This window comes from Hippoglossus stenolepis, chromosome 10 (genome assembly GCF_022539355.2).
Source record: "Hippoglossus stenolepis isolate QCI-W04-F060 chromosome 10, HSTE1.2, whole genome shotgun sequence".
Classification (NCBI taxonomy): domain Eukaryota; kingdom Metazoa; phylum Chordata; class Actinopteri; order Pleuronectiformes; family Pleuronectidae; genus Hippoglossus; species Hippoglossus stenolepis.
The window spans coordinates 9088053-9114052 of NC_061492.1; the positions used below are offsets into that span (position 1 = coordinate 9088053).

At 41.3% G+C, this 26000-nt stretch overlaps 2 protein-coding genes and 2 non-coding genes across 5 annotated transcripts; 3 read left to right on the forward strand and 1 right to left on the reverse strand.

Annotated features, from left to right (window-relative positions):
* The first annotated feature begins 341 nt into the window (after positions 1-341).
* Positions 342-7138, forward strand: mapre3a (microtubule-associated protein, RP/EB family, member 3a). Of its 2 annotated transcripts, none has more exons than XM_047341762.1 (7): positions 342-495; positions 2246-2373; positions 2455-2600; positions 2737-2929; positions 3850-3992; positions 4686-4838; positions 5792-7138. In XM_047341762.1, the coding sequence occupies exons 2-7, from the start codon at positions 2253-2255 to the stop codon at positions 5858-5860; spliced, it is 825 nt and encodes a 274-aa protein (XP_047197718.1). In that variant the 5' UTR covers positions 342-495; positions 2246-2252; the 3' UTR covers positions 5861-7138. The 2 variants fall into 2 exon arrangements, with proteins under 2 accessions (XP_047197718.1, XP_047197719.1); XM_047341763.1 differs by having other exon boundaries at positions 2737-2893.
* A 226-nt stretch (positions 7139-7364) lies between these two features.
* On the forward strand, positions 7365-7437 carry trnaa-agc. The gene has a single exon. It is a non-coding gene; the product is annotated as a tRNA-Ala (tRNA).
* A 515-nt stretch (positions 7438-7952) lies between these two features.
* On the forward strand, positions 7953-8025 carry trnaa-agc. Its single transcript has one exon. It is a non-coding gene; the product is annotated as a tRNA-Ala (tRNA).
* Positions 8026-8313: 288 nt separating this feature from the next.
* On the reverse strand, positions 8314-25466 carry LOC118115885 (otoferlin). The gene is given in 40 exon segments (XM_047341698.1): positions 8314-8854; positions 12087-12187; positions 12538-12716; positions 12944-13185; positions 13316-13414; positions 13601-13689; positions 13807-13949; positions 14046-14206; positions 14351-14521; positions 14653-14780; positions 14898-15029; positions 15125-15262; positions 15523-15635; positions 16178-16250; positions 16492-16623; positions 16723-16749; positions 16930-17003; positions 17098-17266; positions 17426-17587; positions 17675-18043; positions 19275-19409; positions 19497-19621; positions 19778-19967; positions 20065-20217; positions 20331-20447; positions 20548-20638; positions 20748-20848; positions 20928-21048; positions 21329-21512; positions 21724-21832; positions 22219-22442; positions 22607-22793; positions 22863-23049; positions 23561-23720; positions 23821-23905; positions 24001-24063; positions 24165-24296; positions 24468-24522; positions 24623-24749; positions 25421-25466. Coding segments are annotated over 40 exon segments (5475 nt in total). The 3' UTR covers positions 8314-8673.
* Between the last annotated feature and the right edge of the window lie 534 nt (positions 25467-26000).

The window sequence follows — 26000 nt, forward strand, 5'->3', positions numbered from 1 at the left end:
TCTTATCTTATGAACTAAGGTGAAGTGGGCAATAACTTCTGTGGACTGTGTAATAATCATCTGCTATCTCTGCAAATCTTGTGTCAATGAAGGTGTTCCTCCTGCACCAAGTGGCGTGGCACTATAAAACAATGACAACAGGCTTTATTGTCTCTATTTTCTATTTCTCTATTTCAGATTTAAAAAAAACACATTTGAACTCTTGTTTTGTGCGTGTCGCCTGAGCCTCTAAACCCCGTTCGTCCGTGGCAGGGCCTTAAATCCGAGCAGACACACACATCCTGTGTCTCTGAGCTGGAACAGGCCAAAGTCCTATTTATAATGAACCTCTAGCAGCATGGAGTCGGGCGCATGCGCGGTGCGGGGCCGGAGCGTTGCAGACAGGGGCGGCCCGTTACCAGGCGAGCAGCGCAGCGCAGGGTCCGACACCAACGACGGCAGCGGCCACTGACAGAAGGAAACCTGCCACTGTGATAACAGCACCCGTGAAATACAGTGAGTATGGAGGCGTGTGTGTGCGTGTGGGTGTGTTTGTGTGTGTGTGTGTGTGTGTGTGAGGAGGAGGGTGGACGGGACCCTGCGCTGCGTCCCGTTGCTGCTCTTTGTTTCAGGGATGCGTGTTTGATTCCCAGGCGCCGAGCAGATCTCACCCAGCGCCGCCTCTCCGGAGGTGTATCCGGGGAGGCCTGCAGAGGGGGCCGCGGCAGGACCAGCGTTGCGGCTTTTCCGCACGGGCTCATTTATTGTTCTCGGCTCGGACTTGAAATGTCAGACCCCCGCCCATCTGTCCCGGACTTTGTTTTTTACTGCAGTCATTATCGGAGCAAAGGCCCAGTGGATTTTTTTTATTTTTGTATCCATTGGAGAATAGATTGACTTCCCGTCCCCCCCCCACCCCCTCTACCGCCGCCCTCGATGCTAGAATAATAATAAATCCTTATTTCTGAGGGATCGCACGCTTCTGCTAATGTGGCCGGAACCTGCGTGTTCTCTATTGTGGCTGCCATGGTTGCAGGCTGCAGTCCCGTGGGGGAATGTGCATGGTGTAATGTGCGCCGCCGATCGTGCGTTCACTCCGTGTTTTCACCAGGAATCAGTCGGTGTCATCCCTCCCAGCTGCAGACACATGGTGTGACCTCGGAGACCATTTAAAGTCCCCCATCTTCACTGGTGTCACCATCCAAATGTTGGTGGGACACCGAGTGGAAAATCCAAGTGAGGCTTGCATGGAGCTGTCAGATGTGGAAAGCTGCTCAGGGGTTTTTCTGTTTAATCTGGTGTGTGTGTGTGTGTGTGTGGGGGATTGTGCTCATGACACATCTGTAGATTAAAACTAAAACCACATGGTGTTTACAGTCGGAAATCCAAGTGACACACAGGCCAATATTGCTTGGTTGGGTTTTACAGGCCCCATCAGCTGCAGTGGTTTCAGAGCCAGTCTGGGATATTTGATCTGAAAGGACAGGGGGGGATATCTCTCCCCACCTTATAGGACAGAAGGAAGAAATGGTAGAAACCTGCAGAAAGAGGCCAACCTCCCCTCCACGGAGAGCTGTAGTTGCATTTCGTAAAATGTCATCTTCAACATATTCAACATATAAACAGATCATATAGATTATAAGGTTTGATGCTTATGGTATAGATTGCAAATTAGAAATCCAGGATATGGCTAAATTGAAATTAGTCCAAGAAAAAGAAGGTCCTCAAGTGAATGAAGTCTAGAGCTGAAACAATAATAGAAACTATTCTATTTATAGATATGTCAAAGTTCCAGCTTGCCTTATGTGACACCAATTAAGATTTGGCTTTTGAATGTTTGATCACAAGTTGTTTGGAGACGTCAACTTAAATTGTAACAAGGCTTTTTTACAATTATTGGACAAACAAGGATTGATTGGGGTAATCATCATTAGTTTTAACCCTTAATAAGTCAAGTGCAAAGTCCAAGACATCTGATAGGATGGGTAAAGGTTATGGGAACGAATCAGAGAACGTCACTGTGGGCAGGTCAGAAAGATGGAGGAAAAACAAAGTCTTCAAACAGCCCCACTTGATCATATGATAACAGCAATTTGTTTACTTCCATTATAGGGTAATAACTGTCATTATGATGTTGTTATGATTTTTGGGGGGGATGTATTTTTGTGGATCTAAAGTTCCACCTAAATCCACTGAAATTGGCTAACCTTTGTTTTTTTAGATCCAGCGAACTGAACACCACTTTATTTCTCTCTGTTTGTCTCAGGTAGGGGATGGCAGTGAATGTGTACTCCACATCGGTGTCCATTGACAACCTCAGCCGACATGACATGCTGGCATGGGTCAACGACTCTATGCATCTCACCTGCACCAAGATCGAACAGCTCTGTTCAGGTAAAGCTGAGAGTCGGTCGTCCCTGACTTTTGTCCCCAACAGGACGATGACACTAACTACCACGTCTTTGTGTTTTCCAGGAGCATCATATTGCCAGTTCATGGACATGTTGTTTCCAGGTTGCATCCTTCTGAAGAAGGTCAAATTTCAAGCCAAGCTGGAGCATGAGTTTATACACAACTTCAAAGTTCTTCAAGCAGCTTTTAAACGGATGAGTGTTGACAAAGTCAGAATCCTCTCTTTACCATATTATTATGTATTTGACTACATACTTTTGATTGTATTATCTCTTACACAAGATGCTGAAGATGCATGTTGAATCACACAGAGCTATTCTAGCATTTCCCGTTTCCATTCTCCAGATCATTCCCGTAGAAAAGCTTGTAAAAGGGAAGTTCCAGGACAACTTTGAATTCGTGCAGTGGTTCAAGAAGTTCTTCGATGCCAACTACGACGGGAAGGAGTACGACCCTTTAGTAGCCAGACAGGGTCAGGACGTGGTCCCTTCCCCCAACCCAGGTGATCACTTTATCCACAAACCAAAGAGAAACCCAGGTAAACCCGACCGTTTTGCCGTTGCTGCACGGTCTGGCTGAGCTTTGGATGTTCCCGAAGGCGCTCCCTGTAAGCAAGTGGTGCGAGCAGCACGATTCGCTGAATGACTGCTGTCCTCTTTAGGTCCATCTCACTGCCCAGCATTCACAGGCAACACAACACTGTGTAGGTATGAGCGAGTCACTGGTGGGATTGTAGTAAATCCCCTCAGTGTGCGGCGGGAGGCAGCATTGGCGGGGTTTCAAACTCCCATCACGCAACTTCAGTTTGAACTTGCTCTCCCACTTCTAATTCATCAGGGACCCGTAATACCAGAGGACCTAAAGAAATATCAAATGCAGCAGTGCTTTCCTGTGTACTGCAGTACACAGGTGCAGCTTCATCTGCCTGAAAGCTGGACTCATACAAAACTAAGTGTGTGTCATTTTACTAACAAGAATAATGTCAGCCTGAACAGCCTTGCTCCGGCTCCATGAAAGCTTTTTGCTTGGAAATCATGGCGCAAGCTATAATTTGATTTGTAGTGTCTCATACGCCTGCCGAGTGACTTTGCCACTGGCAAGCTGTGTGGTTGCAAATGGGCATTTATTATAAAACTGTAGTATTGCAAGTTGGCATGTTTTGTCTTTGATGTGAAACTCCTCTGCTCGGCAGTTTTGAAACTTGATTTTCAACCGTTTCTTAACCTAAATTTTACAATGGGCTTCTTTGAAATCTGGCCATATCAATTTGTGTCTTTTATATTATTCACCAAAACATCATATCAAAGGCACAACATTATGCTACAAGCTGATCACATCAGCTCTCTATAATGCGCTACATCCATCGCCACAATTGCTACGAAGCCAAAGACAATAAATGCAGCGGCTCTGTTTTCATTCAAATGATTAACGTCCCTCACCATCTATGACCAAATCCAGGACCACAGAGGACATCTCCAACAGTTCCCAAAAACATGCCAACACCACAGCGGGTCCAACACAACACTCCAGCCCTGAGGAAGAACCCGTCTTTGTCTAGAAATGGAGGCAGTGATGCGGAGATCATGGAGCTAAATCAACAGGTAGAGTTGAATGGAGGAGCTACAGTCTGAGAGTAGTAGTCCTGATACTTATATCAGAGTGTTGTACATTAACCAATACTGAGCACAGATCTAATATTGATTTAATAAGATGAGAGACTGGGATCTTTTTGAGCCACTGAACTTGTTGACGTACCAAGGATTGAATCATAGTTTTTTGCTCCCTCCGTACTATGTCAGCTACTGGTAAACTGCTTATTATGTATGTATCATGTGGTAAACACACACAGACATAAACATATTAGTCAGCTCTATTGTCACGATACCTGATCCAGCTCTTTGAGTCGATATAAGACGATATCCAATGTCAACATTGAGTCGACGCATCCTGATCGGTTTCTCTTATCATTTTCTCTGGTGGATTCACACCCACTGAAAGCAATTACTGTACTGCATTAATTATCTTATTTACAACAGACAATATGACATGTTACAGAAGGAAAAGCTCATGAGTAAATAAATAAGATTCAATAAGATTAACAAAGGCAAGATTAACAATGGCTGAAATCCCATTTAGTCACATCAGTTTCAGGGTTTCGGATGTTTCGCACTCTGGCTCACTTTTGTTTTAAATGCCAACAATGCTGGGATCTCAAACTTATTTCCCTGTTACACTTCTTTAATGTATTTATTAGAATTTATTAGTTTAAACACATGTTTCTGTTTCGGCCTCAGGTGATGGAGATGAAGTTGACTGTAGACGGACTAGAGAAGGAGAGAGACTTCTACTTCAGCAAACTACGGGACATCGAGCTGATCTGCCAGGAGAACGAGGGCGAAACCAACCCCGTCCACAGCAGGATAATCCACATTCTCTACGCAACAGAGGTATGTCTGATACAGCAAATCTATGGCCTGCAGTGCACCACGGAATTTTTTTATTTTCTCAGTGTTAATTACTACAGAGAGGCTAAAGTGAAACCACAACATCTGGGTTCTGTTCCAGAAGCAACCTAACTTAAATAAAAATAAAAAATCAACTTGACATGTAATAAAATGTATAACACAGCATTAGTCCAGGAAACTGTGGGTTAAACATCCCAGCTCAGCAGGAGAAGGTGAATGCGATATATTACTTTTATTATCCAGCTAAGAAGTTGGAACATTAGATGAAAAGTGAACAGAGGAACAGAAATGTTGGTAGATATCATATTGACGAAACCAAGATACGATGATGGAAGTACCCACACTGGTACACTGGTAGATTTCCATGGGAACTGAAATATTTGTATGTATGCAAACAAGGTAACTGCTGTTAATTTTGTTAGAATTACAAATGTTTCAACATCCAACAGAGACTACTGTAAAATATTTGTCTTAGCATACGGGAATTAAAATGCTAAATGTTTTCAGGCAGACCGATAAAAGAAATAGTCAATGAGAGGATTTATCTGTTTGAATGTCCTCAGTGATCAGGAATTTTTATTTTTACTTGGAACCAAACTACAGGAAGCACAAACTAATAAATATCAGTTCCCTTAAAACGTGTGACATCAAGATCCATGAATTATTCCCTTGGAAATGGATGAAAATATCAGCAAATTCTCACAATCTTTCAATAATAAAGTGAAAAACAAAACCCCACATTTAATGGGTTCTTTCTTAGCCCATGTTCCAAACCTTGCACCACTTTCTGTGGACATCCGTTCTGTAGTTTTTGCATAATCCTGCGAACGCAGAAACAACCCAACTAACCAACAAACAAACTAAAAGGCAGAGGTGAAAACATGTCTTCCTTGACGCGGAGAAGCTGAACACTGCTTTTCTTTTCTTTATCTCAGGACGGCTTTGCGCCTCCAGAAGACGAGGAGCTGGATGAACAAGCTCACCTGGACCAGGAGGAATACTGAACCCTTCATCTCCTCCCCTCCGGCATCCCCGCTCTCCCTTTTCTTTAGTGCCCTCATTTGTTTTCTGCTCTCTCTCTCTGCACGCTCTCTATAAATACCTCCCATCATCCCTGCTCTCTGTCCATCTTTTCCTTCCTTTCTCATCAGTTGGACCCCCCCCCCACTGCATCCACCCTCTGGCCGTCGACATACTTTGCATCATTTGCTGCTCACCCCTGCCTCCACTTACACAGTAACAATAACAGCAATGTACAACATATCCCAGTTATTTCAGCATGAGTAACGTAGAAAATCGAGTCGACGCCGGCGCGGAGGTTGCTTGGGCAAACAGTGGATCTAAGTCTGTAAATATGACTGACATTTGGATTTCTGAGAACAGAACAGTGTCTTCGCTCGTTATGGAGTCATTTGTCTTAATGCTTCTACTAGAGCACGGAACAACACGGCTCCAACGGGCCATCGGGACACTCCCAGAGCTACTAAAACTGTAACAAAAGTGACTTTGTTTTAACAATTTCTTATTTATTTAACTTATATTTCATTAAGATTCACTTTCTGTAGCAGAATCGGTGCAAAACCTACTGTATGTGAGCTGAAAACCGAGGGCCCCGGTATGTGATTTGAGTCGAGGTGTGTGTTTGAGGCTGCATCGAGCTTTTTATTTTGTTTTACGGAGGGTTCATGGCATGTGGAAACACTGGAGGAGATACTTTGGTGTAATGGCCTCGAGGCGTATAATGATCAGTGCTCTGCAATTATACATTTTGGATCCGCAAAACATATCTGAGCATGAGAATGTTAGACATTGACTGTGAATGAGTGATATTTTGTAAATGTACTTTGTGATCGATCCTGGTTAGTTGCCATTGTATCGTTCAGGGCGGAGGAGGAGCTCTGCCTGCAGACCGACGACATGGTTATAGATCGTAGCAGTGCTGATGTTTGATTCTCGGCAGCCTGACACGGAATTGATACGGACAGATTTTTCACATGACAGCTTTTATCATGTCTTTTTTCCTGCTAATCATTTTGTGTTTTTTAACTTTTAATTTGCTGGTAGCCCAGGATGTATGAGTTGTTATTCGAAAAGAAACTCGGTATTAAGAGATCTGTCATAACAACCAGTTTTAACCAAGGAAGTCTCCCAGTCCTTCCCAAGCTCTTTAAACTTTGCACACTGGCTGTCGTCTGCTCTGGAACTCGCATTCTTGGACCGTGTAAACATCTACAGAACGCTCATCTTTTGAGTTTTGACTAAATAAACAGTTGAGAAATAAATGGCTTTGTGTGATGATGGATTTCTAGTGCAACAATGACAAGCTTACAGAGGCCATGAGTCAAAATTTCACTCAACGAATACAACAAACTATACACTTACATGAATACATATATATAATACACATACATATAATCTAAAGCACGTTTATATATCATTGGTAGTAATTAATAACTGAACCACTGACCATATTACAAAATCGTAAGAATGTTCTTTGTGTAACCAGCCGGGGGATTAGCTCAGATGGTAGAGCGCTCGCTTAGCATGCGAGAAGTAGCGGGATCGATGCCCGCATCCTCCAGACTTTTATTTTTTTTTTGCCCTCACAAACTAATTTGAGTTAAATTAAGACTTTAAAATACGAAAAGTAACTGTCGCTATGAATTCACTGTCCTTCCGGTTTATTTTAACTTCAACTTTCAGCTGTATTTGTCCCCACAGGACAGTTTGTGTTTCTAGCAAAGGGTTAAAACACAGAAGATATGAGACATAAAAACATAAAAGGACGTGGACATGTAGACAACAGACGGTAAAGTCCACTCACCACGTGATCCATACTCTCCATGTTACGAGAAAACACTGGAACGTGGGTGAAACATGACGTCACTGTGATCCGGCCTGATGTCTAAAGATATATCATTTTATATATTGTATATTTTGAGATAATAATAAGATGACAGCACAGTCAAATTACTGTGTGTGAGGGCTACGAACAATTCATGTTTAAAATTCATGGACGAGTCGCCAAAAGGAATAAATGATAATTAAATCTTGTACTTATTTCAAAATACACAACCGTCTCCTAGTTGTCCACCAGGGGGATTAGCTCAGATGGTAGAGCGCTCGCTTAGCATGCGAGAAGTAGCGGGATCGATGCCCGCATCCTCCAGATCTTTTATTTTTTTAATTCCTATCGAACACACAAACTGATTTAAGATGAATTAAGACTTTAAAACTGTTTGTAGGCGGTTGTAACCTTCAAAGTAGGAAGAATAACTTCCTCCACATTTATCTTCTCTGCTTATGCCAGTTTCCTCGTAACTGCAAAAGAGATGTTGGTTTGATTTTTAGATTTAAATACAATTAGTACAAAGGCAGGTTGTTCTTAAAGTTGTTTGTTTCAAGAAAAACGGAATAACTTAAATATGAAGCCCATACGAACAGATGAACAAACAGCTGATGTGAAATGTTTATTGGTGTCACGTTCACAAATTCAAAAGTCATACAGATGCTACTTTTAAATTCAAAATAATAGTCAGCAAAAAAAAGCTTTGCAACAGCAGCAACCACAACAAGAACATCAATAATAATAATTATAATAATAATACTTCAAGCTAGATAAAACTACACTTGGAAATAATGAGACATTTGCATGTTGATGGATTTAGGTCAATACTAAACTTGCAATATTGCAAACTGTAGCTGCACTAATCTACATCTTGATGTCTTTTGAAATTTTGCTAAATACTTTCTTAAGAACGAGAGGGAAACATACAAGTGAAATGATTTGATTACTGGGAAAATCTGAGCGGCGCTTTCAAGCCCCCAACATCTTCTTCACCATGTAACCAGGCATGTTGTACAGGAACAGACCCAAGATGGCGAGCAGCAGCAGAGCAGTGACAATCTTGATGGTCAGCCACCGGTACTGGTTACACACCAGGTTCTTAACGGCTTTGAAAGGGATGAGGAACCACAGGAGGGCGATGTCTGGACGGCTGCGTGAGGGAGATCACAGATTAGTGAGATGGCTCAAACTGAATTTGTGTGACAGGGAATTTTATTTTCTGTCTTAAAATTGTGTATATATAATATGCCAACAATATAACAACATTGTAATAGTAATTTAGCTTTCTATAACATTTTTTATAAAAGATTAATTCACCCTGGAATTGAGGAGGCAAAATACCCCCAAAACGTCTTATATTATGATTTTAAACAAATAAATTCTTGCTTTAAAATATTTTCAAAACTTCGAATTTCTAGAAATAGTCACCACCTTCAATAACATCACAGGGAAACAGGTGGTTGGTTACATTCATATTAAATCATATTAAAAATATTACATTTTTTAAAGTTTTTGAAAATTAAAAATGGCATCTACTTGATTATTTGAGCGGAATGTATACAATAGATTTTTATAATTACTGATAAGACAAGAAGGCATGTACTGTCCTTTTAGATTCCTGTATATACTCACATATAATACACACTCATATATATCACACTCACAAGTACACATTTACACAGATGACAGTACGAGCAGAAAACTGAACAGTTCAGATCAATTTATTCCTAAATTTGAAATATCATACATACACATAATCAGGAAAACATGACAAAACATGTTTCATGACAAAATATTATTCAAGCAGGAAAATCTGAATACCAGCCGACTATGCTAAAAATCCTCAATATCTAATCGATAAAACCTTTAATATCCAATTGATGGTCATCAGTTTTCATAGGTGAGCAGTGGACGTTGAATTAATTTAATGTAAATAAAGAAAACCACATTTCAAGAAAGAAGAAAAACTTCAGTTATCACACCATCAAAAGCAAGATGTTGAGATTTGTACAGATCATGATGAATGCACGCAAGATGTATTATTGGTACTATTATTGTTAATAAGGCAGCAGTAATTTGTCAAATGGTAAATTGCAAAAACATGCACAAAAAAAACCCCAACATATTATTACTGAACGCACACCCTTTGAAAAAAATCATCATCTGCTGGTTTGAACTCAGGCTCCCAACATCTTCTTCACCATGTAACCAGGCATGTTGTACAGGAACAGACCCAAGATGGCGAGCAGCAGCAGAGCAGTGACGATCTTGATGGTCAGCCACCTGTACTGGTTACACACCAGGTTCTTAGCGGCTTTGAAAGGGATGAGGAACCAGAGGAGGGCGATGTCTGGACGGCTGGTGGAGCACAAGAGACGTGAGGAGATGTTAGAGAAGCCAAAGCCAGACAAGAATCCAAAATAGTTCATTGGAGCCTGGAAACAGGTTTTCACGTACTGATATAACCTGTGGTAAGACCTGCTTACCCAGGAGCAGGCACTTCTGCCGCTCTAGGCCAAAAATAACTGTACCGTACCATTACCTCCACACACAGGGTTATATTCTGGTTGGTGTGGTGGTTGGATGAGAAGGATGAATAAAACACACAGAGCCAAGTGTTGGAGCACCCAGAACTCCAGAGTGTATGGATTGTGTTGGTGTCAGGAGTGAAAAGCTCACGTTTGACCAATGTGACATTACCAATAACTCAGTAGAGACGATAAGGACGAACTGAATAAGTGTTTTAGTCGGTTTATCTGTAAAATATCATCCAAACATTTCAGGAAAAGGTAGGATTTAAGATACGATTAAGTGTTTAGATCTGTTTTTTGTCTGTATTTTACTCAAGATCATGCACACAAGGACACTTTTTTGCAAACGTAATAATTTCATAATAGTTAATTAAAAAAACTGTGCTTTAAGGATAGTGAGAAATCAGTGCATGAAAGAAAAATTCAGGATATGATATTAATTAAGATAATTTTAGATTTTTTTTTGCCTTTCTACATCAAATAAGATTGGTTGGATCTTTCTTAGAGTTTTCAGTCTTGCACAATTCAATCCGTGTTGTTCGGAGGTCAACAAATATTAGCTTTTTTGAAACAAAATTCACAAATCTTAAGGATGCCGCGCACGCTATGGATAAAATGAAAATAGAGAAATAAAAATAATCAGAATACTGACCAAAATACCTCAACATAAAGTCAAAATACAAAACACCACAAGGCAAAAGTGAATTATACACAGTCAGCTTTACTGTTAAATAATTCAGTTTGATGGTGATTTGGTTCCAAGCTTTTGCTGCAGCTACTTTTCACAGTATTGGGTTCTTACCTCTTGATCAAGTGAGACTTTTACTCTGTTTGACTACACTGGTCCCATTTGTACTGATGGTGCCTTGTTACGTGATGTACAGCTTTTGTTTCACCGCATTCCTCACAGTGTGTTTTTATCTAGACCTATAAAATGACTCAGCTTGACTGATATTATTGATTCTAGGTCGTTTTTAGGCTGTGATTGAAGGGAAACCGTAGACAGGAAGTAAGCAGGGAAGAGAGAGAGAGAGCAAGCGAGAGGGCATCTGGTTAGTGAAATTGCTGGAAACCTTCTGCAGAGGTGTCTGAGCAACATCTCAAGCTCCCAGCATTTTCTTGATCATGTAACCAGGCATGCTGTAGAGGAAAAGAGCCAGCATGGCCAGCAGCAGGAGAGCTGTGACAATCTTGATGGTCAGCCACTTGTACTGGGTGCAGACCAATTGTTTTATGGCTTTGAGGGGAGTGAGGAACCACAGAAGGCTGGTGTCTGGACGGCTGGAAGGACAGAAACATGTGTTCAGGAATACAGACTTTCAGCAGAATGGACCGTTCTAATGTCACGCTTCTCAAATTTAAAGGTCAATGTTGCTGACATCACTGAAACACAGATCATTTACAGAATGTTGGGAACTTCTAAACGATTCTAGGCAGAAATTCACAAACGATATGAAGAAACAGCAACTTACCATGTAAAGAAAGAAGACAAGTCCAGAAATTGGTTGAAGCGAATCCGTGTAAATGTCTTTCCTCATTTCATGAAATTGCTTTTTATGTTTAATTTATATTTATTTATGCATTTTTTACGCGTGTTTAAGACTTCCAGTTTTATGTTCATGACCGATTTATCATTATATTTATTCATCGGTTTATTATAATTTTATTTATCATGCTATTTATTTCATTTATCTGCTTTGCATTGGTTACGTTTCGGAGTTAAGCCGGAGTTTTAGATGTGTTTGTATTTGAATACATAAACTTAAGTATTCGCTGTGTGTGTAGGAGGCGTAAAAGTAGAAGCCAGAGAATAAACTGGACAGTGCTGTGCTGGGAAAACATCCTTCATACTTGGGTTTCTCCAGTGGCTCCGGTTCGTTGCGTCCTTCACCCACTGGGCTTTTTTCTGCTTCCTCTCCAGTCAGCAGGTGAAGCTCTGCTTCCACTTTTCCCTGTAAAGACCAAAACATTTAGATTATTTAGATATGTAAATAACTTAATTTCAATGCACAGTCTTGAATTACAGAGGACGGACAGTATTTCAGTACTTATTTTAATATTAATAACATATTTTATTGTATATTGGGGTGAAACGTCTTTAGGAATTTGAATAGATTGTCGTGAAATGTGTAAAACACATTGATGTCACACTCAGAATAAACTGTAAGAACTTTCCTGTATCATAAAAAAATCTCCGTCCTCAGCAGATCATGGTAAATATCATATCTGCTTCAGTGAACATCTGGATGCAGTCTCACAGATCCACGAGCAGAGCAGCAGGCAGCTTTTTACTTTGACTCACCGTCAGCTCAAACTCGTCATCTTCATTTCTGGCGACAAACGGCCACCAGCCCTTGATCCTCTTCTGTTTGAAGATGGAGACACAGGGCATCTCCCCCTCATTTGTCACCATCTCTATAGTGCACTGCTTGGGAGTCTTTGCACCGCGAGGGAAACGGTTCAGGTCCAGCTCAATAGCACCTACGAAGAGAGATTATTCAACTTAGATAAATGTAAGAGACGTCTTCTCAGTTAACAAAGAAGAGGATCTAATGAGTATAATTGTAAAATATACTAACATACATATATATTTGGTTGTAGAGAGTATGTTTTGTGGTATCTGTTCAACAAAACTGAACGTATAGCATCAGTTTTGATTCTGGGATTCAGGAAGCAAAAAGGTTATTTTAAACGATTGTCTGCCGTACCTAAGAAGTCATCTGCAGAGAAATGGTCGGCGTCCCACACTTGCAAGTTAAGACGAGCTGGAATCTTGTACTCGGTCTCGTCCCAGGCAAACATGGACTCTTTCTTTGAGATGACGATCTTCTCTTCAGCCATGAGGTAGTCAAAGGGGTAGACGAAGCGCCAGTTGAAATTGCCCTCCCCGGTGATGGAGTGGTAGTGGACGTCAGTGTCCTGCTTGTCCTCCTGCTGCCCTTTCAGCCAACTGTTGAAAGGGAACGGAGAGGGATGAATTCACAATGTTGAACAAATAAAGTGTTGTTTTTCTGTCAAAAATGAAGAAAGGAAGATAAAAGAAAATGTGAAAAAAATCCACTTATCAAACCCATAATTACCCTCGCACAAATATGTCACTGGATTTCTCTCCAGTAAAGATGTCGTCGTCCTCCAGAACGACTTCATCTGTGTTCCAGATGATCACCCTCAGTTCAAACCTGGACATGAGCAAACATCACCAGATACAGCACATGACCAAATTAAACATTTCTGGATGAATCCATCACATTCATTTACAAACAAGGTTCAAGCAAGAATTCACATTTTGGCCAAAAAACAAATTATAAAGAGTATTTGAATCCTGCAAATTAACTATGTCAGCCAGTTCTGAGAAGAGGACGTACTTCTTCGGTTTCCTTGGTGAAATGTCAAGTGCTGGGCCTGGAGCAGTCATGTCTTTAGGAAACATGTCCACCCACATCTCAATCCGTCCCTAATTTCAGTTGAACGAGACAAAACTCATATATTATTCAAGAAAATACCATTGGATTAGAGATCGTACTGGTGTGTAGTTGGTGTGAGTAGAGCTGACATGAATATATCAATGTACCTGTTCGATTCCCGGTTTGTCAGGATGGAGCAGGGGTCTTGTTTCCACGTGCTCAGGAGTGAGTTTGCATCCGGCCCGGGGCATATCCTCCCAGTGCTTCAACACGGTCAGAGCCAGGTGTTCATCCGTCTGCTTCTTCAAACCTGACGGACGGGATCAGGCACATGTTGATCAACTTTATCTTAAAGTGCTTTTGAAGGAGGTCAGTTTAATCGAGTGTGTGGGAAAACAACAGATACCGTTTTCATCCTCGATCTCAGTCTGTGCCATGAAGACACGGTTGTCCACCTTCACTCTTCCTCCGGGGCCATAGTGAGGCCCGTCCAGTTTCCCCTCCTTGCACAGCTTAGCCAGGATGTGGGTGGGTTTCAATGGGTCCCTCCAAACATTGTAACCATGACTACAGAAAAGAGCGAAAGTACACGACACATAAATCTTTGTATAAACCAATGTAACTGCAGTATACTATATCCTGGGTTTAATATTGTTATATTTCTACAATCCTGTATTGCTCTGTGGCAGGAAGGTCCGTTTCGATTCTTACATGGCGTAGTTAGAAGTGATCCCACACGTGGCTCTGTGTTTGCTGTAGAAACGGTTCTCCAGGTCCAGTTTGGTTTCCCCGATCAGATCGTCGGTTCCAACCAGGTCCCAGTCGTAAATCGACACCGTGAGTGTGGAATCCATCGGGAATGTGGCCTCCACGTCAAAGGATCTGAGCGGATAAGAAACACAGGATTTGTTGAGTTTTCGTGCATAAATGTAACTTTGTGAAGTCATATGAATTGTTTTGCTTAGTTTATATATGTATATAAATAGATAGAAAAATACAGCATATCCACTTACTTGCCAAACAAGGGGTTCAGCTGTTTGGAGATGTAGTTCTCCTTGTCTTTGATTTCTGTCTTTCCCAGTTTAATCGCGATGTACGGGTCAGCTTTCCCATTAATGTCAGCCGGGTGCAGATCAGTTGCCTTGAAAATAAGATGTTTTAAGCATGAATTAAATTACCAAAATAATCCTGTCTGCAGAATCTGATCTCTTCCTGTTGTATTTGGAAGATAATTTAGATTAAAATACAGAATACGTACCCTGATGACATAGATGCGGACGAGAACGTTAATGGGGTCGTTGTGAGGAATGTTTTGAAACATTCCCATGTTGGGGTCGAAGTTCACGTCTCTGGACAGATCGTCCGACACTTTGTACATGCACAGTGAGCCCTGAGGGGGCAGAAACAAGTGAATGGTTCTATTGGAAGAAAAAAAACATATATGTAACCTGAGAAATGACCTAAACCTAAACATTTTGTTCTTACTTTGAATTTCCCAACAATCCTGTCCTCGTCTGTCACGTTCTGGTCATCTTCATCTCCGCCCTTTCCCCTGAACAGGTTGAAACTGTGGAGCCAGTCCTCGAAGTTGTCAAATTCACTTTCCAGCTCCTTTGGATAAACCTTTTAGTGAAAAGAAAAACAAAACATGAAGCTGACAATAAAACACCAATTCAAACAGGTGGAGGGAATTCAGATGAAAGGTAATTGTAACAGTGGCTAAAATGGGCTGCAATTGAATGTGTCACAATTATGTGGCCAAAACCAAATTGTCCTTTTTTAGTCCAAATTATCATCTTGTCATGTGCAGGTAACAATTATATTCTTTTTCATTTTGATCTGGACTTACTGTCATAGGTAATGTGTTGACTTTATTTTATTACCTTCAGCTCGTCCAACTTTGGCTTTTTCTTCTCGAACGGGTCGAAGGTCATCTTCTTCTTCTTTCCTTTTCCCCTCTTAGTGCCTTTCACAGGAGAGTCCTCGGGTTTGATATCTGAGGACAGGTCAGCAGGAAGGACAGAGGAGGAATGGTGCGGGGGCGGGGGCGGGGTGAAGGAGCAGAGCACTCGAGATATGAATTCCACATGAAAGTTGACAAATACCAGCTGTTATTGTGTACAACCCGCGTGCCATTGAACTGTATACAGCTGCAGTATACAGTTCAGTGGCCATGCTGTGAGAGGACCCCCAGCTCATGAAAGATGAACACGTACTTAATGTGAAAAGCCAAGTTATATATTTACTACGTAAGCAGAAGAAATACTTCTCTATCATTGACTCTATCTAGTAACTGATAAGTGAGTTCAAGAATTGCCAGGAAGTAAGAAGAGTATTTAGAATCTTCACTCTTCACAATTTTGTAATTCAGCAAAATATTAAGACATCAATGCTTTGGAAGTAACGCACATGAAAACAATTGTTAAGAATAACTTAAAGATATTACTTTTCAAAGGGCCGGACACAGACACACATACAACTTTGAAACTGAATAAAAAAAGCCCTGAGCCAGTTTTGTTTAAGGTCATCTGGTTTCACCTCCAGCATCTGTAATGTCCACGTCGTCTTTGTCCTCTGAATCTGACAGAGCTGCTTCCTGAGCCTTGAGAGCCTGTCAGAGCAGAAAGTCATCTCGTCACTGAGAAGTAAAACCAAACTGTAATAATACATTAATTTATGAGTTGGTCAATTGCTCGTGGTTAACATGGTGAAAGGGTCAACTCTCATTTTCTAAACGTAGTGGCCAAATTGTTTTATTGGCTAAACTCAACCGAGCTGTGACTGAAAACTGTATTTCTTTCTTTCTGACAGAACTCCCTGAATACAAACTTGTCCCACAGAGTTTTTCTTACCTCCATCAAAGTCTCAATGGAGGCAAAATATTTGGACCACCAGTCCAACATGCTCTCGTCAAGCTCCTCCTCTTCGGCCTCCTCTCCCTTCTTCCTCTTCTTCTTCTTCCCCTTTCCATCCTTATCGTCGTCCTTTTTGTACAAAGAGCATCACACGTCTTATCGGTTAAACTTTTGGATTTTTGAAACCGTAAATAAAATAGTGTAGAAGCACCACAGCACTATTCTTACCTCAACTTTGACCACAGCATCAGAGCACTAGGTGGAAAAGCAGATTGCATAATGTCATGCAATAATAGTGTTTTGCATTATAATCACAATCTGTATTTTTTTAGTGTGGAAATGCTGTTTCATTTCTATTTATATAATGTTCTTTAAGTAGGATTATTAATTAAACTGGGTCTTGTTCTTTGAATAAAAGTAAAAAAATAAACGTACAGAGTCGAGTTTGACCACAGTGTCCATCTTCTTAAAAGCCGGCTCAGATTCCATGCCGACAACAATAATTTCCTCTGAAAGATAAACGGATGATGGGATGTTAGACCCGGTCATTACAGGGTAAACACATTCTTTGTCTTCATCATTTGTGGCTCCTTCGTTTTTTACCTGTTGTGTTTGAGGACCAGTTGTTGGCCTGTTTGTCCGTCGCCCTGTAGATGAACTTCCTCAGGCTGGTGACGGCGTTGGAGCCGACCAGCGTGTAGCGGCCAAAGGCCCTGCAGTCCACCACTCGGATGTTCAGTGGCGGGTGGAGCAGCTCATTCTCAGGCAAATCCTCACAAACAAAATCCAGAATTATATCAATAAAAACAGAATTTACACGTTTACAGGAATTTGTCAGCAGACCACTGGAGGCATGTTTTCTGTGTTGAAGGTAAAAGTAGGAAATGGAGTAAACACTGATTAGAAACGAGTACTTTAAAGGATCACATACCACTTCAAACCACTTGACCAGGGTGCTGAAGTTGGGGTTTTTCTTGTAGTTGGGGATGAGGGCCGACTGAACCCCCTTCCCGGCGCATTCAATGTCTACGCGAGGCCGATCCACCTGGGCCAGATTCACCCGTTTCAGGTCTCTCAAGCCCCAGAACAAAACCTGAAGCGTAGGGAGGTTCACCAATGTTCAAATTCAAGCCTGAATAATTTTTTTTACACCGTCATATTTAACATTTTCAACTTTTACCTCAATCCTGTACTTGCTGAGCACTGGTCTGATTCCCAGTGGTACAGGCAGCAGCGGACCACGGTCTATATCTGTAGGGCCTTCTATCGGAGGCAGGTCGGCTTTCCCATTGGGTCCAAGCTAAGAGACGGGACAGGAAAGCAACGTGACATTTATAGCAGTCACATAAGCACACAGCTCGAGGATGTCTGCTTTTCACACACTGACCTGCAGGAGTTCAAAAGCTGCCAGCATTTCTCCAGCGGTGCAGTTCCCACGGTAGATCTGGTAGTACTCCAGCTGCGGAGGGAAGCGCGGGGGGCCATAGTGCTCGTCGGCCATCTTGACCACGGGCTTGGCAAAGGTCCTGCCCATGAAGTCCGCTTTGCCCTGCAAACACATGACAGATAAAACCTCAAATGTCCACAGCATAAACCTGAAATGTGGTTAGAATTTTGAAAGAAGGGTCTTTTTGAAAAAAATATTAATAATATAATTATGTGATTTTTACCATCAGCATGAAGAAACATGGCTTGAGATGCACATGTTTCAACAACAGATACAGAAGCGCTGAGGGTAAAAAAGACAAAAACGACAAAAAAGACAAAAGCCCTGAAATAACCAGTGAACTGCAAAACAGACATATTGCTATAATAACAAAAAGATCACTGAATCATTAATGAATCTTCCTGAAAAGATAATATAAAATCTCTCTTGCAGTTAGTGGTTGTAAAGAGTCAAAATTCTCCATTGGCCACATACAAAAAAAGCACAAAAATGTGATGTAAAGGAATGCATCAGGTATAAGTTCCTCATCCTCGAGGACTGTGGAGACTTAGTTCATTGATATATGTCTTATTCCTCTTGCATGCCTTTCAACACTATTTATTCTGCACACATATCAGTGTTTCTACAGAACATCAGAAGCATCAGAATCCACACTCTACTTATCCATCATCCAAAACAATGGTGTAATTGACAGGAGCAAATATAAAATATCAGTCAGCAAAAGCATTTTATCAGCACGACAGAAACACAAGTGTTGCATGTCAGGATTTATTACTTCTAACAGAAGAACATGATATTAAAGTCATATCACAACCTGGTTTTTGTGACATGTTTACTCTTACATTTCAACTGAAAAACAGGCATAATGTTAAATTATCAGGTGACAGAGAGATGCTGGAAGTCAGTCAGAGTTGGGGGGGCTGAGAGACGGTCTATATAAACAGCAACAGGCAGCAAACTTGGCTTTAGGCCAGTTATAGAAATCACAGATTGTTTTATGAGACATATCTAACCCAGTGTCCAGTAAAATCCATGATACTTTCAGCTAACAGCTAACGTTCTCTACAATACATTAAAATATGTGCATCAGATATAAAAATACACAGAAAATACACTGAATGCTCCAAAATAAAACCAAATATTATTTTGAAAAGCAAGTGTTATGCTGATAACTTTGATACTTTTAAAAAGTTGATCTAGAAAATGAGTTTCAATTCATTTTTTGCATTGCAGTTACAGCCTCTCGCCTCTGGGAGTGCTGCAGTCCTCGGACGAAGATGGACGAGCACAACAAGACAGATTCAAACAGAAACTATTTCAAAACAAATCTTACCACTGTGTCTTGATCATAGATTTCAATGACGATGATGGGGGGGTCGTCTCTCAGCTCATTGGCTTCTCCGAACAACTCCACGTTCTCAAAGACCAGCAGCTGGTCCCACGTGGGGCAGAGAGTTTCAGGCAAGACCTGGAGAGAAAACGGACAATGGCGGTGATGTTGAATCTGCTGTAGAACCGATCATATTTTAGGTGACTGGGAGGAGTTGGTGCCTACCTCGGTGACCTGACTTTGCGTGGAGAAGAAGACTCTCGCAAAGGGATCAGACAGACCTGTGCTGTCAGCAGCAAACAGGCTGCGAGCTTGGTACATGTGGACCCTCAGCTGGAAGATTTGCTTCACTGTGGAGGCGTGCAGAAATTCATCAATGAGAAAAGAAATCACACATCAATGCACATTCCGAAGACATTGGTAGATATTTTTGTTTGTATTATCTCCATAATGTTTATATCCTTAATCGTTAATGTGAGAGATACTGAATTGGTTGATGGTCTTACTCATGTAGGTGAGGCTAATGGGAGGTGAGCACGGCATGCCGGGTCCTTTGGACAACTTGTTCTCCTCAAATCCATTGGGGAGGCCACTCAGGTAGTCTTTGCGCTGCCTGTTTAGACCCAGCCACAGATAAATCTCTATCTTGGACTGCACTGTCCAGCCAGCAGGCCCAAAGCCTTTCTTTCCAGGGATCTAAATGAATACAATAAAATCATGACAAAACTGTTTTGTTACAGATGATGAAAGGGATTTGATCAATTTTACTTTACAATGTTGGATGTAAACTCACCCTGAGAAAGATTGTCTTGACTTTGCCGCACTCCTTCCCCCTTTCCTCCTCTATAGTTGAGTAAAGGATGTCCTTGGAGGGCACGCGTGCATAAGCAATGCGCTTCCCGTTACTTATCATCCATATGAAAACATCAGGAACGCTGTGCTGAGGCTACAAGAGGAAGAATGTTCATATAAAACATGATGAGACCACAATGAAACAGTCATGTACAACAAACAACACAATTTGTGAGTGCGAGGCAAATATGATATTGCAGATCTTACTTCATCAGCCAGGAAGCGCAGCTTTGTGAGGAAGTTCTGAGCCAGCTTGATTTTATCTCTCACTGTGCTTTTCTTCACCTGGGACCTCATGGCCTTCGCTTGCTGGCCAATGGACTCCTACAACCAGAGACAGGCCAGCGTTCAGCAAGAAAGTACAATATATACAATCAGCAACTGTGAGAAAGGATCACTCCTCGTGATTCTTTTTTCCACCTACCACTTCTGACATGCACAGCTTCAGTCTCTCCCTGTCAAGTTTGGTTTTACCGGACTGGTTCTGGTCCTTGTTTGCCAGCGCAAGAAACTGACTGAAAGAAGAAGAGCTCACTCAGTTTGACAATCTTTATTAATCCATTATAGTGCATGATGAACAAATAATGTTATTACAATATTTGGTAAATGATGAAGATGAAGTACCTGCATCCGTGGCTGAGTTCCTCCAGGACACCTCTCAGTCTGCGCTCAGGATAGGACTTTTCTGTCTTAATGACTTCCTGCACATCGTTTAGTCCCTCCTCCTGTAGAAACAATGAAAGATGTAAGTTTGTGTGTGCGTGTGCATGTGCGTGTGTGTATGTGTGTGTGTGTGTGACTTACCAGTTTATATGCAATGTTGTCTATGATGTTGGCATTGTACAGCCTCCTTCTCTGATCCTGCCACCAACTCTTGATGTAGATACACGGCTTCCTCTCAAAGTACGGCAAGTGGAAGTAGTTTCTGTCAATTAGAATGAGTGATGGCAGCGTAAATAAAAAAGCTCTCAGGTTAAATGTGGCACACAAACGCCGACTTTAGTGAAAAGGAATTAATCTTAAGAGAAAAGCTTTATTCACAAAAAATAACATTTCAAACTATTCAACTTCTTTAAAGAGTTGTTACTATCTAATACTAAAAAACGTAAATACAACCCATGCTTTTTGCCTGCCTTTGTTTATTCATAAAGTAGTCTGTTGTTGTTTGCATTGTCCAACTATTAGAATGAAATTCTTGCCCTGACCGATCAGTGATGACAGGCTTCATGGGAGGTGTAGTTGCCACTGATGTCAGGTCTCCGTCATCGTCCACCTCCTCGTCGCTGGAGTTGTGAATCAGTTCAGTTTCTTCTTCATCTCCGTCGCCTCCACCTCTCTTCCCTTTGGTTTTTGTCTGGACAATCCCATCTATCTCGTTGCCGTAGTAACCTTGCAAACAGCAACGATAGTAGATTATAAAACGGGCCTCGCTTATAGAACATCTTAAAATAATGAGCAGATTTATTATGGCCCATGAATTAACATGAAGCACAGTAACAATAGTTACATCAGAATACTATGTTAAACCTGCACAATTTCTGCAAAAAATAAACTAAACAGAACAAGGTTGTTTAAAATACGAGAAGGTAATGGACAATACCTATGGTGACCTCAAAGTTGATGGGCTTATCTCCAATCTTTCTATCGATCATTGTTGCCTCGAGGAACGATCCGAAGAGGAAAAATTCCTCGACCTTCCCAGTTGCGGTCTGTGAAATAAAGAAGCAGGTGTGAGTGTCTGAATGAGAGTAAACACTGTCCCACCTTTTCTTAATTTAGGAACCAAACAAAACAATTGATTTCAACCCATTTTAATAGATGACACCACGTCCTTATGGTCGTGTAATACAAGCTGATGGACAGTGAAATGAATCCCTGATGACCTGTGGATACGCTCCCACTGTCCTCAATTGAATCTGCTGCGTGACTCACATTGTCCCCAAACAAAAAGAAGCCACATTAACTCAAACAGCGTGTTAATAATGCACCAGGTGGGCTAAATAAAGACAATGAATAATTCACATTAGCTGCAGCACAATGACCCCGGAAACAATTGGATTCCTCTGCACGGCCGCTCATCCAGGCAGGGACCCACCTCTGAGATGTTGGGCACTCCCTCCACCTGCGCATCTGTGGAGCTGGCCACCTCAGGGGAGGAGGGGTCCAGGATCTCCACACCCAGGCTGATGAGCAGACGGGCTCTGAAGGACACCCCCTCTCCGAGTCCTTCGTTCAACTCCTGGTATTCGTCCATCAGGCTGTAGGTCCGAGTGGAGCCGTACATGTTGACCCAGGCAGGCCCCAGTGTGGGAAGGAAGCCTTTGAGATATAGAATAGATAGAATTTGCATTTCATCATTTGCTGAGCAGATCTGATAACACAGTCATGAGTGTATACAATTTTCTTAATCTCATTCCAAATCAAATCTTCCAAATTTACACGATTCAAATAATTAATTCCTAAAAGGCCCAATAATAAATCACCTTTGTCCCCGTCATTGGAAATCTTCCGCAAGTCCAGGAAGTGTGTTCCTATAGCAACATCATTCACTTTATCAGAGTCGCGGAGCTGGATCTTTATGCGCTTGCACAGCGGTGGAAACATCTCAGTGAACACTATTTGCTCGTTCCAGATGGGCTCGTAGCAGCTCTTCTGAACTGATGTTTTCCCCTGTGATCACATATTACAGTTATTGTCTGCATGTCACAAAAATAAGAGGCAGATTTCTCTGTCACGTACCTTCTGCCCAGCAAACAGTACTTGAACATAAGGATCGACCAGGTCCTTATTTTCTCCGATGAAGGCCTTCTTAACATTGGCCATGATGCTGGTGTTCATTCTTGGGAGTCCCTCGGCTCTGTAGATCTTCAGGTAATAGCGAGCCCACTGTCGCTCTGCGGGTACCCCCTCAGGTAATAAGAGATTTCTATAACAGAAACAGGAAATAATGATAACAAATAAGACAACTGACACGTGTTACAAGGTACTTTGTGAAGCTGAGAAAGATACTACATTAAAGGTACAGTGTGTAGAATTTAGTGACATCTAGTGCTGAAGTTGCATGTCGCAGCTGAATACCCCTCAGCTCCCCCTCCCTTTCCCAACATGAAAGAGAACCTGTGGTAGCCTTCCATTGTCATAAAAACTCAAAAGTTGTTTAGTTTGGGCTACTGTAAAAAACATGGCAGCCTCCGTAGAGAGGACCCGCTCCCAGTATAAATATGAAGTATTTAAATATAAAGGGCCGATTCTAGGGTAATTTGTACAATTTAGATGAATCACACTAGTAAAAACATCACTATATCACACCCTTTCACCTGAATCTTACACACTGGACCTTTAAGCTTTAGAGCTGGCAGTCAAATCAATGATCAGAACAGAGTAAATCCCCCTCTATAGTGAAACAAATTTATTATTCACATCGAAAATGTACCCACCCCTCTATGTCATCCTCATCAGACTCTTTGGCCTTGTGCGGAGTCTTTATCGTGTCTCCTTTGGCCACAACTGCGACGTCACACTTCACGTAGCCTTTACAACCCGCTGTGATGTCGTCAGGGTCAGACAACAGAGCCCATTTGTGGTTAAACTGATGTTCTGCAAGAGAAAACAGAAAATACATCATCCAAACGCTGAAATATATCTATTGTTGGGATTTATTTGTAATAAGAAGCCTGACTTTGTGGTGATCCTTTACCTGGCTGTGTGTAGATTGTGCCAACATCCAGTTTAAACATCCCAACCAGCGTTCCACTACGCAGAAGATTTTTAGAGTGGATGACCTAAGGGTGAGTCCAGGGAAATAAACAATAAATACACTCGTCTTGCAGCAGAATCCGTTTTATAATCCACTGATGAATTAAAATGAACAACTTACAGAAACCTTCAGAATTTTGTCAAACATAACATCTGGAGGGACGTGGAAGTCGAAGACAAAGTACTGGAAAAGAGAAGCGTTTGTGATGATCTTGACAGGATCGAGCCCTTATTTACATTTATATCGTAGGTTTTTGATACAGTGTGTTCTAATGACCCACTCACTTCATTGTAGTACGGGCAGTTGGTTGATTCCTTCATGGAGGTGTACTTTTTATCTTCTCCAATCTCCACACAGACCATGGGATCCATGTTCAGTCCAATCAGCTGTCTGGCCTCAATCACTGTCACGCTCACCTGGAATCAAATGATCAAGTGGTTCAGACTAACTGGCTGGTAGACTGATTGATTGATTCATAATGTACAACAATTAGGATTAAAGATGAAGATCAACCCCATTTAGTTGCAAGTATAATGTACTTATATATAATGTATAATTGTGTCCATGAAAGAATGGGTTTCTCTTACTTGGTAATCTACTGGTCTGCCAGAGCTGGGCTCCATCTTTATGTCTGGTTTGGATCTACGAGACATTTGAGGTGTCAGAACATGAAATATACAAAATGTATAATGCGATAAACACGTGTTCACAGCAGCCATATGATCGACGGAACATCACTTGCCTCTTATTCGATACATTGGTGGTAACAGCTGTGACTGAGGCCACTGAGATGGTGTCAAGGTCCTGTCCTCCTCCCATGAACATACCCTGCCGATCCAGATTTTCTGTCTCCAGGATAGCTGGCTCATCTGGAGATCATACAAAGCAGACACTAAAACGACAGCTTGTACCAAAATTAAAGTGCTTCAAATTTGGGGACACTTAAAGCTGAACTCAAAGCTACTTTTAACCTTAAAATATCACAGACTATGTAGTGAGATTACCCTGAACACCTTCTTCTTCTTTCACTATATGTAGCTCTAATGAGAGGTCTCCTGTGAGACGTGTGTAACTGACTGATTGTCGCAGTTCAAACTGTCAGAATCAGGCTTAGCAAGTTCAAGAGTAATGAGTAACTGTAGATCGGTTAAAAGACAAAAAAAAACAGGCATTTATTTCCGATATTCAATTAGGAAACTTTTAAAATATAAAGATTTTTGAACAGAGTATGGGTTATGTTTCAGCTCGAGTGGGACGACACAGTCAACACATTGATAAAGTTTTCTTTCTCTACATGAAAACCATTGATTCACTCGAACACAGAATTAATCCTCACGTGTGGCTGCAGAGGGCGCTGTTGCTCATTAAAAGTTACATAGTGTTGCTTATAGATCATCATGTGACTAACTATGTATTTATTTCTTCAGGATAAGCATGTATATGTGAAATGGGATTTAAACCAGCATGAGTTTGAAACATCAGCCAGGATCTCCTCACTTCTTTGACCTATCCCTCTGTCAACCATCTTAGATACTGATACCTCCATTTCTGTCCTCCTTGTGTCCACGGTGCTTACTGCGCTTCATGGTGCAAAACACTTCCTTGTGTGCTCTATGGAAGGAAGGAATTCATGAAGTAAACATTAGTGTATATGTATATTTTGTAAGTGCAATTACTCTCTTCTAACCAGAAATAAACCTTCATATTCATTGAAAACCAACAAGATTGACATTAACATTTTATGCAGCCAAAACATTTCTGTCTAAAAGGTCATAAACCTCTGTTGCTCAGTAGAGTAAAGCCCCCACAGACTAAACCATGACACTCCAACATCCTGCAAACAGAAGGAGGCCAACAACTCATTGCTACAAAATAAGAGCAGCTGGAAAATGTCTAAATATTCAAAATATTTGATTCAGATCTGTTCGAAACAAAAAAAAATATGCCTTAGGAAACATTTCACAGTTATTGGAGTAATGTGTGTATGCTCACAGCCTGTCTGTGTGATACCACACCCTGGTTCAGCCTTCAAAAGGGGCTCTCAATTATTTAAATCAGCCGATATTAATACCTCAATTAAATAGGATACATTTCACAAGGATTGTTAAAAATAATACACT

What these genes read in the sequence shown, in the direction of transcription:
- mapre3a (XM_047341762.1), top strand. Translation starts at nt 2,253, where the DNA reads ATGGCAGTGAATGTGTACTCCACATCGGTGTCCATTGACAACCTCAGC. An exon ending in GATCGAACAGCTCTGTTCAG is followed by an intron (nt 2,374 to 2,454) that starts GTAAAGCTGAGA and finishes TGTGTTTTCCAG; the next exon opens with GAGCATCATATTGCCAGTTC. An exon ending in TCATGGAGCTAAATCAACAG is followed by an intron (nt 3,993 to 4,685) that starts GTAGAGTTGAAT and finishes TTTCGGCCTCAG; the next exon opens with GTGATGGAGATGAAGTTGAC.